Consider the following 17,580-nt stretch of genomic DNA (forward strand, 5'->3'; position numbering starts at 1 on the left):
TAGTAATCCAGATAACTTACTTCCAACTGGAATGTATTAGGCACACACACTTCAAACGTTTGTTACATACATCTCTCTTTTCACCCCATAGCTTTTTTCAAACAAGGAAGCAGAATAGGTGAGAAGTTCAATCACTTCTAACGTTTCTGAACTAGTCAGTGACCAAGCCAGGGCCCCATGTCCTCAAGCAAGGACCTCGGTTTACTCTGTACACTCCCAACCCAACACACATTTTTTGTTGTTAAAAATTATTTTATTTTGGTTGGTTAAGATGGAAGACACATGGATAGTTGTCAGGTTGTGATGGGGAAGGTCTGCCTCAAGTCACTTGAGCTCTCATTCCTAGGAGCAGTTTTGGGTGGAATCAGTCTCTCCTTGAAGAGCTATGTGCATAGTTGTTGACTACCTCTGAACACCTATCTTCAGGATAGGAGCCAGGAAGACAGAGATGCCCTTCAGGATGAAGACGATGGTGCCCGTCACTCTTTGTTCCCTGACCCCCAGGAACTGGGGCTGCTCCCCAGGGGCGCTGGTCTCCATCTCCATCTTGAGGCTGTCGATGTGGGCGATGGAGATGACAGTGGCCGCCACATACCAGGGGAGCCCCATGAAAGAGCACAGGGCCATGAGGATGCCCACACAGAACAGGTCCAGATGGCAGCCAGCTGCCTTCCTCAGCTTGTTCTCCTTCCGGTTGACTCTGACGGCTGTGATCTGTTGGTCCGTGAAGACCAGGACGGTCGCCAGCAAGTCGGGCAGGATGCTCGCCAGGCACACCCACCAAGGGTTCTTCCCGAAGGGGACCATGAACCAGCCTCGGTCAGGCCGAGTGGGCTTGATGACACTGGGCACTTGCAGCTTGGGGGTCACCAGGCCGAAGCAGGCATCGAGCCACAGAACAGCAGGATGGAGAAGATGATGGAAAAGTCAGCTACCAGGGCCTGGACCTTGGTAGGGAAATAGCAGCTGAAGTTGAACTTCTTTAGGGTCAGGGTCATGGAGTACGTCCCAAAGAAAAAGATGAAGGACACACACACACACACGCGCACACACACACACAGACTGTTACACACAGTGACCTCCAGCTGTTCAAGAAAGTTGCCTCCACCTAGTAACAGAGCTGTCTCTAGCACAGTTCCCTGTACATAGGGAGTGCTTAAAAATGTATTCTTTCATTCATCCCCTCCATGTACACGTCTATAGCTGAGCTCTCTCAGATACACACACATTCACACATATGTGCATGTGGGGGGNACATATGTGCATTCACACATAGGGGCCTCCAGCTGTGGGGGAATTACAGTCCCTTCTTGCTTCCTACCAAAGCCACATCCACCTGACTACAGAGCAGGAGAGCAGAATGGAGGGCGGCTATTGGCCTCTTCTTCCTCTAGGGTGAGGAGTAGGGAGGTGGGCCACCTACAGAGAGCCTCTCTCTCCCTCTCACTCTCTCTCTCTCCCTTTTCCAGGCCACACCTTACCTGCCTCACTGGATTTTCCTGGTGTTATCAAAGTCTTCCCACCAGGTAAGGTATCAAAATCTGGAATCTAGAAGTCCACGTTCCCCATTCCTGAGGGCTAATCCTGTGTTCTTACTGGGTGAACCCCTATATGTTAATATCCCTAGATCAGCCTATGAACCATAGACTAATTAGTAAACAGATTTGGGTGTACCCACCAACTCTGTGAAACTGGGGAGAGGCCAGGCTGTGAGGAGCACCCAAAGGCCCAGGCTCTTTGAAGGGTACAACAGAGGAATGTGCTCTCTCTCTCCGTCTTTCTTATGCCCCTCTAATCGCGCCAGGTGGAATCAAGGTGAAGAGAGAAAGAAATCTAGGTAAAGAAGCAACACAAGGTCAGCAGCTGCCATTTTAGGGAATGCTGCAGTCCCCGCAGAATGTTAATGTTCATCTACAGGCCCCAGCTGGGCTGTNTGCAGTCCCCGCAGAATGTTAATGTGCATCTACAGGCCCCAGCTGGGCTGCTCTCTGACGTGTGATGTCACTGTGTCCACCTTAGAGAGGGGGAACCCCCAGGTCAGAAAACTGGAGCAACTTGTTCAAGGTCCCATTAACAGGAACACACTGTGAACCTCAAGACTGAACTGAGTTTATGGTGTTTAATTCCGCTCCTTCCTCCATTGCACAATGGCCGCGTCCTGGATGCACCAGCCCCTACACAGAAAGGAGTGAGGGCCCTCAGCTGTAGAAAGCGCGGTTAAGAACCACTGCCAAAGATCTGCTTCTTTAAAATCCAAATTGTCATTTCTTTGATGAGGAATTGGCCTGACAAAAATATATGTGCACCCTTTTGCTACCATTGCAGGGAAAAGAAATTACAACAATTAAAGTGTCATGGATCAAATTTGACAGGAATGGTGACAAGAGTTACTTTTAGCTGCAAATGAAGAACACATGTAATTAGAAGTAAAGCAAGATCGATAAAGGTTACACAAACCCCAGCTGTAGAAGAGACGCTGGTATTAAAAAAAGCAATTAGTAAATGAGCAAGCATGTTAATAAGGCAAATATTTATTTTTAGGAGATCCTGGACTTGGTACACGTCAAGGTCAAAAGGCTCCACAGTTGATGATGGAATAGAACCGTGGACAAACACATCCAGAGAGAGAGCAGGCTTTCTTCAACTGGTGTCCAAAATCTGGATAGAATAGGATACAAATGGCCTCGAGCATGAAGAAAAATATAATAATTATGATGATAGTATCAGTGATGGGACTTGCATCCTTCTTTGTAATATACACAAAGCACCTTCACAAGAGAAACTGGACCCCTTCCTCCTTTTCTGCCTGCTTCCCCCTCCCTCTTCCTACCTGGTCAGGAAAGATTTACTTGCACTTTATGCCATGCACCCTTGGTGAACGAGGCATTCAGGGTACTTACCTCCACAAACCTAACAATCTCATGGGGGAAGGTGGACTTTATATAAACAACGTATTAAACAAGATATTTCTCAGGTTATGATTAGAAAAGAAATAACCAGATGAATTGATAGCAATGAGTCAGGGGCAGCTGTGGTGCCGTTCAGGAGAGCTTCTCTGAGGGGCCACACTTAAATTCACAGAGCTACCTGTGGGAAGGTCGAGGGTGTATTGGTTTCCCTGGGCTGCTGTTACAAAGTGCAGTGGATGAGGCAGCTTAAATAACAGCTAGTTAGCACCTTACAGTTCTTGAGGCTAGGAGGCTGAGTCAAGGTGTTGACAGGTGTTACCGTCATCATCTGTGTCCCCTAACCCCCACGTGATGGCATTAGGAGGTGAGGCTTTGGGGAAGTATTTATGTCATGTAGGTGGAGCCCCCATGAATGGGATTAGTGCCCTAATAGAGAGCTTCCTCCTTCTTCCAGAAAGTTCTCTTGGTTTTTTTTCTGCCATGGAACAGAGAGAGAAGTGGGCAGTCCACAACCTGGAAGAGGGTCATACCAGCACCCAGGCATCCCGGCACCTGATTACGCACTTCCAGAACTGAGAAGTAATCTTCTATTTTTCTTAAGCCACCCAATCTGTAGTACTTTATCACAGCATCCAAAACTGACTAGGGTAGCAGGGCTGGTTCCTTCTGCGAGCTGTGATGGGACAATTGTTCCAAGCCTTTCTCCTCTCTTCTGGGAGCCTCAAGGGTTCCTCGGTCTGTAGATGGCCATCTTTTCCCTGTGTCTTCACATTGTCTTCAGTCTCTACATGTCTGTCTCTTTGGCCAAATTTTCCTTTTTTGTCCAAATAAGGTTGCACTCACGAGTACTGGGGTTTAAGACTTCAACATCTCTTGAGAGGAGATCATTTAAGCATAACAATGAGTAATGCTTACTGTTGAAGTAAAGGAGATGCCAAGTACAGAGGTCCTGAGGCAAGTGCAAAGCCTCTGTTTACAGACATGGATCTCTTTAGAACAACAATCCATACCCTAATGTTCATTCAGTGATTATGTACCTTACACACGGGACTAAAAATGCCAAGGAAGATCAGCAGATTGGAATTCAAAGATTTGCTTCAAGACCACTTTAGGACTGTGGGCAAGTCTTTTTGCCATTCTGAAATTTCCCTTACTTCGCAGAAAACCGCTAACATCTCCCTCCTCATGATGGAAAGAGTTAATGTATGTGGAAGGGTTTGTTCAATGCTAGAAAATTAAAGAATATAATTTTTTTATAAATAGGTAGAAATTAATCCCAAGCCCATCAAACAACCGGTTCATATTAAAGATTGGGGGTAATAGAGTTTGCTTTGTATAAATTCTGGCACAGAATTCAATTCTGCTGCCTACAGAGTCATCCCCTGGTAGTGTCTAGAAACACTTGCCTTCTGGGGCACCAGGATGGCTCAGTTGGTTAAGCATCTGATTCTTGGTTTCAGTCAGGTTATGATCTCATGGGTTGTGAGATCAATCCCTGTGTTGGCCTCCACACTTAGCAGGGAGTCTGCCTGAGATTCTCTCTCTCTCTGGCCCCCCATCCCGTGCACACACACACTCTCACTCTAAAATAAATAAATAGACCTGAAAGAAAGAAAGAAAGAAAGAAAGAAAGAAAGAAAGAAGACAGACCTTCTGCATGAGCACTTGATTTAATTGTTTTGTGGTTGTTGTTGTTGTTGTTGTTTATTGGGACCTTAAAGTCCTGTTAGAGAGACTGAATGATAGGATGATAAGAACTTGGACTCTGACACTGGAAAGCCAGGGTTTGAATCCTGTAGGCACCTGCTCTCCGGTGAGCCGGGGAGAGTCGCTCCTCTATGTCACAGCATCCCCACGTCTAGGAGCACCAGGGGGTAATTGTGGACCTACCTCATGCTAAATTAAATCAATGTTGTAAGACACACGGAATAGTACTTGTAGCAAGCACTAGTAATAGCTTGATGGGAAAAGAAGTACAGGCAGTTGAAGGGCGGGATGGAGCTATCAACTTCGTACAGGTGAAGAACCCGAGACTCAGCTGGGCTCACAGTCACACGCTCAGCCATGGCAAGAGCTGGGTTCAAAGCTAACTCCTGAAGGTCTTCAAAGTCAATCTTCTCAAAGGTCGTGCACCCCACCAAAGCTCCAAGTGGAAGGTCTGGCACAGTCCACGTGACCTGTGGAGTTTTTCCATACGTCTTTGAGATGTGTCTCCTCTCACAAATACGAAATCCCTAAAATGTTTTGTTAGGCCATTCCAGATTAGATATTACAGAATTGTGCCATTCAGTTAAGAATCACTGGACACGGGCTGTGTTGAGAACGTTGATGTGGCTAGTTTGAATTAAGGTGCTCTCTTCAGTATAAATTATACATCCAATTTTGAAGATTTACTAGGAAAAATATTTAAAATTTCTCATTAATAATTTTTATATTTATTACGTGCTGTAATGATAATATTTTGTATATATCAGATAACAAAATGTTATCACATTGTTTTCACCTATTTCTTTATACATTTTATGCAGCTACTAGAAACTTTTAAATCACGTATGTGGCTCCAACGTGTAGCTTGCATTGTACATCTATTGGATAACACCGTAGAGCAACGGTCTTTACTCTCATTCCTTGGGCGTTGAAAGAGCATGACTTCATACATCTCCTACACAAAGTCTCGTGCCAGTTTGCTCCCCATTCCACTCCCCATCTGTGCTCTGTAGAAGCCACGTCAGTTATACGGCACCATTTATTTCCCGGGATGAGCCATATAACTGAACATACCTCCCTACTTCACTCACATTTGCTGGAGCTCGACTAGCTTGTCTCACTTTCTTCACTCATGGAAATCTTATATGCCCTTTAAAATCATGTGAAAAGCTATTCCCCTCATGAGGATGTCTGCCAGCTTCTCCAATCTCAATCCTTTACAACCAGAGCAACCGACTTATTCTCCTCTTATCACAAACCTTTTTTGCATGATGCTTCTTGTCTCGGTTATCCATTAGCATACATGTCTTTCAATTCAAATACAGTGGGCAACTTGAATATTGGAAGCACTTATCCAACAAATATTTATTGAACACTGAACGTGTTGCAGGCATTAAGTTAGCACTGGGATTGCATTAAATAAATAGAAAAATAATAAACTTCTTTTATTCTCTCTCTTCTTCTCTCTGATGCAAAGATGGGGTTAGAAGGGTAAGATACTTACTGGGGGAAATGCCTGGGAAGGATAAAGAGAGAGAGAGCAGGAGTAGGTAGGAAGAGCTGAGACCATGATGCAGATTGATTCAACACGTGGAAAGGAGACAGAAAGGGATAGAAAGAGCCTCAGGCCACACGGAAGTTTGGTGAAAGTCTCAGCCAGGACAGTGAGGTGTCTCTGAGCCAAAGTCACCCATTGGAAGAGCCACCCATCATTGGGCAGGAACTCTGCCATGCTCTGTCATTGGCCATGAGAGGAAGCATGGCCTCACCTGGGCTGGATCTGAAGATACAACCCTTGGGGCATCTGGGTGGCTCAGTCGTTAAGCGTCTGCCTTCAGCTCAGGGCGTGATCCCTGCGTTATGGGTTCGAGCCCCACATCAGGCTCCTCTGCTGGGAGCCTGCTTCTTCCTTTCCCACTCCCCCTGCCTGTGTTCCCTCTCTCTCTGGCTGTTTCTCTCTCTGTCAAATAAATAAATAAAATCTTTTTTAAAAAAAAATGAAGATACAACCCTTGAGCTAAAGGTCAACTCTGCTTCCTGCAATGGGTTCTGTGAAAGGGATTCTGAGCAGGGCACCTTCATGGCCTCCATGCAATATATATGTATATTTTGCACTGCTTTTTTAAAAAATATTTTTTTATTTGTCAGAGAGAGAAGGGGTGAACAAGCAGGGGGATCAGCAGGCAGAAGGAGAAGCAGCCACCCTGCTAAGCAAGGAGCCCAATGCAAGAATTTATCCCAGGACCCTGGGATCATGACCTGATCCAAAGGCAGACGCTTAACCCACTGAGCTTAACCCAGGCATCCCTGTATTGCACTGCTTTTAGTAAAAGATTTCTAGTGGCCTAGAATATGACATGCGGAGCAAAGCACCAAGGCTAACCCCAGGCTTTGGAGACATACAGACATGGGTTTGAATCTCCAGTGTCATCTCTTAGTTGTACGGTCTTGAGAAAATAAATTCATTTCTCCAAACTTCAGTTTTCATCTGTAAAACACCTCATTGACTGTTGTTTGTCTACTCAACCACCTCACTGGGTTGTTACATAAAATAAGAAAATGCACATAAATCACAGAGCCTAAAACATACTGTATTAATTAATATCGGTAATAATATGTGGTGTTGTGGTTAGTGATGTCACTGTTGTATGGTTGTCAGTAGCCTGAACCACCAGGATGCAAATTTTAAAAATCCATCGAAGAGAATGGGAGTAAATTTCAAATACACCGATGATACGGATAAACTTCATGCTTTCTGGCAGCCCTGCTTGGATGGGAACTACTAGCTGTTATTTAGTTCTGAATCTCCAAAAAGAAAACATGGCTTTCCGCATTGGGAACAAAGCTGTCCTTAGTACTAAAATCTACACATTTTCACAGGGGACTTTTTAGGGACAAGATCTTATTCATCTCGCATTTCCATCAAGCCTCGCTGGTGCAGCCCTAGAGTCTTGCTCAGGAAGTCTGGTTAGGGGTTGATCTGAGAAACAGGGATGCAGTTCTGGCCAAGTATCAGTGCTCATGCGTTTCTGAAAGAAAGGAAAATTAGAACAGTTAGGACTTTTATCTGCAGGATCCTGAACTCTCTGGAGACCCCTTGGAGATCACTGACAGGCGCAGCTCAGGCAAGAGGAAGAGAAGTGAAGATGCCGGCCCACAGGGATCTGTGTTCCCTCCCAGCTCTCTAACTTTTCTCTCTAAGGATTATTGGGAACATGCGCAGCCTCTCTGAGTCTCAGTTTCCCTGTGTGTTGAATGTCGAAAATTACACCTTGACATAGACTTGGAAAGATTAGGCACTTACAGAAAAATTATTATTATATTTATATATATAAAGTAATTCTATATNACAGTTCTTGAGGCTAGGAGGCTGAGTCAAGGTGTTGACAGGTGTTACCGTCATCATCTGTGTCCCCTAACCCCCACGTGATGGCATTAGGAGGTGAGGCTTTGGGGAAGTATTTATGTCATGTAGGTGGAGCCCCCATGAATGGGATTAGTGCCCTAATAGAGAGCTTCCTCCTTCTTCCAGAAAGTTCTCTTGGTTTTTTTTCTGCCATGGAACAGAGAGAGAAGTGGGCAGTCCACAACCTGGAAGAGGGTCATACCAGCACCCAGGCATCCCGGCACCTGATTACGCACTTCCAGAACTGAGAAGTAATCTTCTATTTTTCTTAAGCCACCCAATCTGTAGTACTTTATCACAGCATCCAAAACTGACTAGGGTAGCAGGGCTGGTTCCTTCTGCGAGCTGTGATGGGACAATTGTTCCAAGCCTTTCTCCTCTCTTCTGGGAGCCTCAAGGGTTCCTCGGTCTGTAGATGGCCATCTTTTCCCTGTGTCTTCACATTGTCTTCAGTCTCTACATGTCTGTCTCTTTGGCCAAATTTTCCTTTTTTGTCCAAATAAGGTTGCACTCACGAGTACTGGGGTTTAAGACTTCAACATCTCTTGAGAGGAGATCATTTAAGCATAACAATGAGTAATGCTTACTGTTGAAGTAAAGGAGATGCCAAGTACAGAGGTCCTGAGGCAAGTGCAAAGCCTCTGTTTACAGACATGGATCTCTTTAGAACAACAATCCATACCCTAATGTTCATTCAGTGATTATGTACCTTACACACGGGACTAAAAATGCCAAGGAAGATCAGCAGATTGGAATTCAAAGATTTGCTTCAAGACCACTTTAGGACTGTGGGCAAGTCTTTTTGCCATTCTGAAATTTCCCTTACTTCGCAGAAAACCGCTAACATCTCCCTCCTCATGATGGAAAGAGTTAATGTATGTGGAAGGGTTTGTTCAATGCTAGAAAATTAAAGAATATAATTTTTTTATAAATAGGTAGAAATTAATCCCAAGCCCATCAAACAACCGGTTCATATTAAAGATTGGGGGTAATAGAGTTTGCTTTGTATAAATTCTGGCACAGAATTCAATTCTGCTGCCTACAGAGTCATCCCCTGGTAGTGTCTAGAAACACTTGCCTTCTGGGGCACCAGGATGGCTCAGTTGGTTAAGCATCTGATTCTTGGTTTCAGTCAGGTTATGATCTCATGGGTTGTGAGATCAATCCCTGTGTTGGCCTCCACACTTAGCAGGGAGTCTGCCTGAGATTCTCTCTCTCTCTGGCCCCCCATCCCGTGCACACACACACTCTCACTCTAAAATAAATAAATAGACCTGAAAGAAAGAAAGAAAGAAAGAAAGAAAGAAAGAAAGAAAGAAGACAGACCTTCTGCATGAGCACTTGATTTAATTGTTTTGTGGTTGTTGTTGTTGTTGTTGTTTATTGGGACCTTAAAGTCCTGTTAGAGAGACTGAATGATAGGATGATAAGAACTTGGACTCTGACACTGGAAAGCCAGGGTTTGAATCCTGTAGGCACCTGCTCTCCGGTGAGCCGGGGAGAGTCGCTCCTCTATGTCACAGCATCCCCACGTCTAGGAGCACCAGGGGGTAATTGTGGACCTACCTCATGCTAAATTAAATCAATGTTGTAAGACACACGGAATAGTACTTGTAGCAAGCACTAGTAATAGCTTGATGGGAAAAGAAGTACAGGCAGTTGAAGGGCGGGATGGAGCTATCAACTTCGTACAGGTGAAGAACCCGAGACTCAGCTGGGCTCACAGTCACACGCTCAGCCATGGCAAGAGCTGGGTTCAAAGCTAACTCCTGAAGGTCTTCAAAGTCAATCTTCTCAAAGGTCGTGCACCCCACCAAAGCTCCAAGTGGAAGGTCTGGCACAGTCCACGTGACCTGTGGAGTTTTTCCATACGTCTTTGAGATGTGTCTCCTCTCACAAATACGAAATCCCTAAAATGTTTTGTTAGGCCATTCCAGATTAGATATTACAGAATTGTGCCATTCAGTTAAGAATCACTGGACACGGGCTGTGTTGAGAACGTTGATGTGGCTAGTTTGAATTAAGGTGCTCTCTTCAGTATAAATTATACATCCAATTTTGAAGATTTACTAGGAAAAATATTTAAAATTTCTCATTAATAATTTTTATATTTATTACGTGCTGTAATGATAATATTTTGTATATATCAGATAACAAAATGTTATCACATTGTTTTCACCTATTTCTTTATACATTTTATGCAGCTACTAGAAACTTTTAAATCACGTATGTGGCTCCAACGTGTAGCTTGCATTGTACATCTATTGGATAACACCGTAGAGCAACGGTCTTTACTCTCATTCCTTGGGCGTTGAAAGAGCATGACTTCATACATCTCCTACACAAAGTCTCGTGCCAGTTTGCTCCCCATTCCACTCCCCATCTGTGCTCTGTAGAAGCCACGTCAGTTATACGGCACCATTTATTTCTCGGGATGAGCCATATAACTGAACATACATCCCTACTTCACTCACATTTGCTGGAGCTCGACTAGCTTGTCTCACTTTCTTCACTCATGGAAATCTTATATGCCCTTTAAAATCATGTGAAAAGCTATTCCCCTCATGAGGATGTCTGCCAGCTTCTCCAATCTCAATCCTTTACAACCAGAGCAACCGACTTATTCTCCTCTTATCACAAACCTTTTTTGCATGATGCTTCTTGTCTCGGTTATCCATTAGCATACATGTCTTTCAATTCAAATACAGTGGGCAACTTGAATATTGGAAGCACTTATCCAACAAATATTTATTGAACACTGAACGTGTTGCAGGCATTAAGTTAGCACTGGGATTGCATTAAATAAATAGAAAAATAATAAACTTCTTTTATTCTCTCTCTTCTTCTCTCTGATGCAAAGATGGGGTTAGAAGGGTAAGATACTTACTGGGGGAAATGCCTGGGAAGGATAAAGAGAGAGAGAGCAGGAGTAGGTAGGAAGAGCTGAGACCATGATGCAGATTGATTCAACACGTGGAAAGGAGACAGAAAGGGATAGAAAGAGCCTCAGGCCACACGGAAGTTTGGTGAAAGTCTCAGCCAGGACAGTGAGGTGTCTCTGAGCCAAAGTCACCCATTGGAAGAGCCACCCATCATTGGGCAGGAACTCTGCCATGCTCTGTCATTGGCCATGAGAGGAAGCATGGCCTCACCTGGGCTGGATCTGAAGATACAACCCTTGGGGCATCTGGGTGGCTCAGTCGTTAAGCGTCTGCCTTCAGCTCAGGGCGTGATCCCTGCGTTATGGGTTCGAGCCCCACATCAGGCTCCTCTGCTGGGAGCCTGCTTCTTCCTTTCCCACTCCCCCTGCCTGTGTTCCCTCTCTCTCTGGCTGTTTCTCTCTCTGTCAAATAAATAAATAAAATCTTTTTTAAAAAAAAATGAAGATACAACCCTTGAGCTAAAGGTCAACTCTGCTTCCTGCAATGGGTTCTGTGAAAGGGATTCTGAGCAGGGCACCTTCATGGCCTCCATGCAATATATATGTATATTTTGCACTGCTTTTTTAAAAAATATTTTTTTATTTGTCAGAGAGAGAAGGGGTGAACAAGCAGGGGGATCAGCAGGCAGAAGGAGAAGCAGCCACCCTGCTAAGCAAGGAGCCCAATGCAAGAATTTATCCCAGGACCCTGGGATCATGACCTGATCCAAAGGCAGACGCTTAACCCACTGAGCTTAACCCAGGCATCCCTGTATTGCACTGCTTTTAGTAAAAGATTTCTAGTGGCCTAGAATATGACATGCGGAGCAAAGCACCAAGGCTAACCCCAGGCTTTGGAGACATACAGACATGGGTTTGAATCTCCAGTGTCATCTCTTAGTTGTACGGTCTTGAGAAAATAAATTCATTTCTCCAAACTTCAGTTTTCATCTGTAAAACACCTCATTGACTGTTGTTTGTCTACTCAACCACCTCACTGGGTTGTTACATAAAATAAGAAAATGCACATAAATCACAGAGCCTAAAACATACTGTATTAATTAATATCGGTAATAATATGTGGTGTTGTGGTTAGTGATGTCACTGTTGTATGGTTGTCAGTAGCCTGAACCACCAGGATGCAAATTTTAAAAATCCATCGAAGAGAATGGGAGTAAATTTCAAATACACCGATGATACGGATAAACTTCATGCTTTCTGGCAGCCCTGCTTGGATGGGAACTACTAGCTGTTATTTAGTTCTGAATCTCCAAAAAGAAAACATGGCTTTCCGCATTGGGAACAAAGCTGTCCTTAGTACTAAAATCTACACATTTTCACAGGGGACTTTTTAGGGACAAGATCTTATTCATCTCGCATTTCCATCAAGCCTCGCTGATGCAGCCCTAGAGTCTTGCTCAGGAAGTCTGGTTAGGGGTTGATCTGAGAAACAGGGATGCAGTTCTGGCCAAGTATCAGTGCTCATGCGTTTCTGAAAGAAAGGAAAATTAGAACAGTTAGGACTTTTATCTGCAGGATCCTGAACTCTCTGGAGACCCCTTGGAGATCACTGACAGGCGCAGCTCAGGCAAGAGGAAGAGAAGTGAAGATGCCGGCCCACAGGGATCTGTGTTCCCTCCCAGCTCTCTAACTTTTCTCTCTAAGGATTATTGGGAACATGCGCAGCCTCTCTGAGTCTCAGTTTCCCTGTGTGTTGAATGTCGAAAATTACACCTTGACATAGACTTGGAAAGATTAGGCACTTACAGAAAAATTATTATTATATTTATATATATAAAGTAATTCTATATTGAAATTGTCCTAGTTTAAGGTTCTCTCAGAAGCAATGGACAGGGATTTGAGGGCAAGAAGTTAATTTGGAAGATGAAGCAGGAAACAAGAGGGTAAGACGGTGTTACGATGTTGAATTGTGCCTCTCCCCAAATTTGTTGGAGTCCTAACTCCAAATACATCAGATGTGACCTGATGTGGAGACAGGATCTTTACAGAGGCAATTGGGTTAATACGAGTTCATTAAGGTGGACTCTAATCCAATATGACTGGTGTCCCTAGACGGAAGAAAAATCAGGACCAGACAGACTGAGGGAAGACATGTGGAGAAGGCAGCCTTCTGCAAGATAAACAGACCGCAGAAGAAACCACACCTGCTGACACGTCCTTAAGTCAGAGAGATTGCTCAGGACAGAGCAGTACGAATCCTTCAGAGCAAAGGGATCTGTGAGTGCCCCGGGCACACGGGCAGGGCACTGATGGCATCTGCTATCAAAATGGTCAGCAAATGCTAATTACCCAATAAATGAAGGCAACACCAGTTAATTCAGCACATATATACCACCCCCAGGCTATGCTCAAGGCTTGGGCATCACCCAGGGGAGCCAGACGGCCCGGAGGCCGGCCACCATTCAGCATGGCGTGTGGGTGGGAGTGAGGTGGGGTTGAGGGAGGCAGAGAGGGAGCATATAACAAACAGAAACCTCAGAGCATGACCTGGGTGATGAAGAAAGGAAGCAGGGCATGTGTGAAAGACAGGAGCCTCGGACCCCTATAAATAATTCCTTACACAGAAGGAGGGTGACTTCATTTACCCAGAGCCTCAGAATCCTAGGGACATCCTGAGCCTGGGGCTCAGCTTGATTTATTTCTATGGAAGAGGAACACCCTGAAAAGCTATGGTGAGACATACAAGTTCAGTGTTTTAAAGCGCAGTCAAGAGTACTTGGAGGGTGATGGCCTTTAGCGGGCACTAAATTCTCTCCTGCTGTTCTGAGGAGTTTCAAACTTCCAGAGGCACAGAGTGTATTAAGTAAGGAAGGAATCCCTAGAATCCATCACTAAAGGAATTAGACAGTCAACCGGTATGTACTTAAATGCTTTCTATGGTGGGTCGTTGGGCAAAGGATTTCACAGCTAACTCTCCGGAGGTAGTCCCAGACTCCACAGGGCTACAATGTAGCAAAGTAATTCTCCACCAGGGGAGATTCTGTCCCTGCGAGACATGTGTCAATACCTAGAAACATTTCATGTGTCACACGTAGACATTGCTGCTGGTGGGTATAGGTCCAGCGTGTTGCTTAACAAGCTACAGGACACAGTACACCCCCACCCCAACGATAAAGAATCGTGTGACCCAGAACATCCGCAGTGCTCAGGTCGGATCCTGCAGGAAAGAGCGCAATACTGGGCTTTAATGTTTCAACTGCAAGCTTTAAGCTCATCTCTTTAGGTGTGTCCGCTCAGTACCCAACACAAAGCCACAATGTAGCAGATACTAAGGGACTAAGTAAATATTCGTTATCACGTGATTGATGCTGACCATCAGGCAGTAGAAGGAGAACAGGACTTGGAGGAAGATGCCCCTGGTTTTTAATTATTTGACTTACTATCCTTAGGTCACAAGGCTTGGCCACTCTGACCCTCAGTTTTCTTATCTGTCAAAATCGGGTGGGTGTAAATGTGTGACGGAGAGACATAAAAAGCAGGCAGAGCACAGGACATAGAGTAACCTTAAATATTCTTTCTCACAAACTTCCCCCAGTTCACCCCAGTTACTCAAGTGCCATTATTAGGCCACTATTTGACCACTTCTAATTTTAAATAAATTGACTAATAGGCTTTTGTCATACCTTAGGGCACAACTTGCTAGCAGAGGCATGAAGAGATACAGCCCAGATGCTCGCAGTCAGAGCTCAGACAGCTTGATGCGAGGATGCTGAGTGTGGTTCCTGGGGAAGGCGCTGGGGGCGCCACCGGCTGCTCGGGCGCACCCGCATCTACACTGGCTCACCCCGCTGCAATACCATTGCGGAACACTACTTTTGCTTTTCTCATTTTTCATAAAAGAGAAAACCTTCTCCCAATTTCTTTGGTTAAGGAAATACTAAATGTCAGTCTCTCCTAAAAGCAGAGTGGCATAGTACGAACTTTCAACGGGGGAATACATGTGCTTTATTTTTTAGCACTTCTTAAATTCTTTTTTTTTTTTTTAAGATTTTGTTTATTTATTTGACAGAGAGAGAGACAGCCAGCGAGGGAGGGAACACAAGCAGGGGGAGTGGGAGAGGAAGACGCAGGCTCCCAGTGGAGGAGGGAGCCTGATGCGGGGCTCCATCCCAGAACACTGGGATCACGCCCTGAGCTGAAGGCAGACGCTTTAACAACTGAGGCACCCAGGCGCCCCAGCACTTCTTAAATTCTTATCAGTAATTTCTTCTTGGGCGCCTGGGTGGCTCAGTGAGTTAAGTGCCTGCCTTCTGCTCACGTCATGATCCCAGGATCCTGGGATCTAGTCCTGCATCGGGCTCCCTGATCCACAGGGAGACTGCTTCTCCCTCTGCCCTTCCTCCCACTTGTTCTCTTAATCTCTCTCTCTCTTTCTCTCAAATAAATACATAAAATCTTAAAAAAAATAAATTATTTGGAAGGAAGACAAGTAAATAGAGGAGATCATAACGTGAAAATCGTGTTTCTCAAATGATAAAAAGAAATCTTTTTAGAAGAGGTCTCTTTTTTCTCATCCCTCTAGGCTTATTCTCCCATTTGCAGGTCAGTGGGCTAGCTAATTGGAAAGTACAGACAAGAGAATTTCAGAGAGTACTGAAGTTCTGCCCCCTGGGGTATGTACCATCCTTAGCAAGAATAACGTCACTGAGTGGGGTGCACTCTGCACCCCTCTCAGGGTACTTTGGTTTTTCTGTCCTCACACCAAATTCACAAAATAATTACTATTATTCTTCCCATTTTATAGATGGAAACATGATGCTCAGGGACATTAAGTAACTTGTCTGAGGCCACACAGAAGGAGCCAGAACAATGTGATTTAATACTTCGCATATTCACACGTGTTGACTTAGCCAATGTTCATTAAAAATGCTATAAACAACTAGGAAGCATTTGCTTTATTTTTCTCAGTTTTTTTTTTTTTAATAAAGAGCTGAAGACTCATGATGTCATCATTCCAAAATGTCAGCCTTTTCAGGGGCTCAAAATGGGGCAGTTGGATGCTGTCATGAGTCCCAATCTAGAGATAGGAAATCAGGATCTGAGACCCAGCCTTGCTTTGGGAAAGCCACTTCACATTTCGAGTCTTAAATTCTGCTTCTGTAAAAAAGACACTAATTGATATAGGGGGACATAATTCAACAGTTCACATCAGTGACTTCTTTTGAACTTCACAACTTGCTAAGCTGGCTGTAGCAAGGACTAGGAGCTACAACCCAGGTGACTGTTTCTTCTACAGATTTTGAATTCCTTAAGTCTGGGACTGCCTGTTATTTTTCATCATGTAATCTGGATACAGTCAATGGTTGACACATAATGGGGTTTCTATAAATGTCTGTTGGCTAAAAAACTATCCAATAAACATTTGGAAAAGAATGCCTTCCTCCTGCATAGCCCATGAGCTATTACAGAAATTTAGTATCATTTTCTGTTCCATTTTAATCAATCAAATAAATGGCCACTATTGCATAAGATGTCAATACAATTATTTAAATCAAAATCATTCTTGAACATGACTTCACAGTTAATGCGGAAGGAAGAATTACCAATATATCCACAGACAATGATGGTTTATGATTGCAAACTATACCAGGTACTGACTTAATTCAGTGTCCAGGTATAATAATCCCATGGCTTGAAATTCACTTATTACTTTGAACTGACCCCTCTACTGAACTTTAAACTCATACAGCCTACTGCCTACATGGTATTTCCATCTGGTTATCTTATAGACATTTTTAATTTAACATTTCCAAAATTGAGATTCCAATCTTTTCCTTGAAACCTGCTCCTGTCATAGGTGACCCCATTTCAATAAATAACAGCTCCATTCATTAAGTTGCTCAGGTCAAGAACCTGGGAATTATCCATAACTTCTCTCTTTCGATTAATACTACCCACATCCAATCATCAGCTGCTCCTTTGTACTCTACTTTGAAAATTACCTACAGCCCCACCATTTCTCTTACCCTGCATGACTACCATCCACTCAAGCCTTTATTATGCCTCTTCCGCTCTGTAAAAATAGCCCTAACTCTTCTCTCTCCTTTGACCCTTGCTCACCCATAGTTTAAAAATCTGTTTTTGCCTCTCCTTTCTTCTGGTTTTCCATATTTCAAAAATCTTGCCTTTAATCTTCTCCTGCCTCAGTAGGCTTTATGCCATTCTTCATACATACATTCTCAGGGCCTCTAATTTTACTCTTTCTCCATCTTGAGACATGTCTGTCTTGTTCACTCTGAATTCCTAGTGCCTAAAACAGTGTCCGATACATAAAAGGAACTCAATCCATATGTGCTGAGTCAATGAAGTATGTACTGTGTAGACTAGTTTTGAAAAATAACATTTATGACCATTCTTCATTCATTCAACAAAGTATTTGGAAAGATGCTATGTGTCAGACACTGGGAATAAATTGTGAATATGATGGCAAAGACCCTACACTCTGATCCTTTGTATTTCTCAGAGCACTAAACATTATGCACACACAAATGAACCAATAAATTATTAAATAAACAACATCCTGTATAATATTGAGATAGGGAATAGGGGCCCCTCTGATTGTGTATTCAGTAATTAAGCAAGAAACTGATTCATGGGAAATAAGCAGTCATGTGAAG

At 43.9% G+C, this 17,580-nt stretch overlaps 2 protein-coding genes across 2 annotated transcripts in view; both read right to left on the reverse strand.

The window, feature by feature from the left end:
* LOC117804327 (electrogenic sodium bicarbonate cotransporter 4-like) overlaps positions 1 to 340 on the reverse strand; it is a 5,830-nt gene extending 5,490 nt beyond the window's left edge. Inside the window, 1 exon segment of the mRNA XM_034670972.1 lies at positions 329 to 340. Coding sequence (XP_034526863.1) covers positions 329 to 340 — 12 coding nt within the window.
* Positions 341 to 402: 62 nt separating this feature from the next.
* LOC117804328 (electrogenic sodium bicarbonate cotransporter 4-like) lies at positions 403 to 998 on the reverse strand. Its single transcript, XM_034670973.1, is given in 2 exon segments — positions 403 to 893; positions 896 to 998. Coding segments are annotated over 2 exon segments (594 nt in total).
* Between the last annotated feature and the right edge of the window lie 16,582 nt (positions 999 to 17,580).

This window comes from Ailuropoda melanoleuca, chromosome 11 (assembly GCF_002007445.2).
Source record: "Ailuropoda melanoleuca isolate Jingjing chromosome 11, ASM200744v2, whole genome shotgun sequence".
Lineage (NCBI taxonomy): Eukaryota > Metazoa > Chordata > Mammalia > Carnivora > Ursidae > Ailuropoda > Ailuropoda melanoleuca.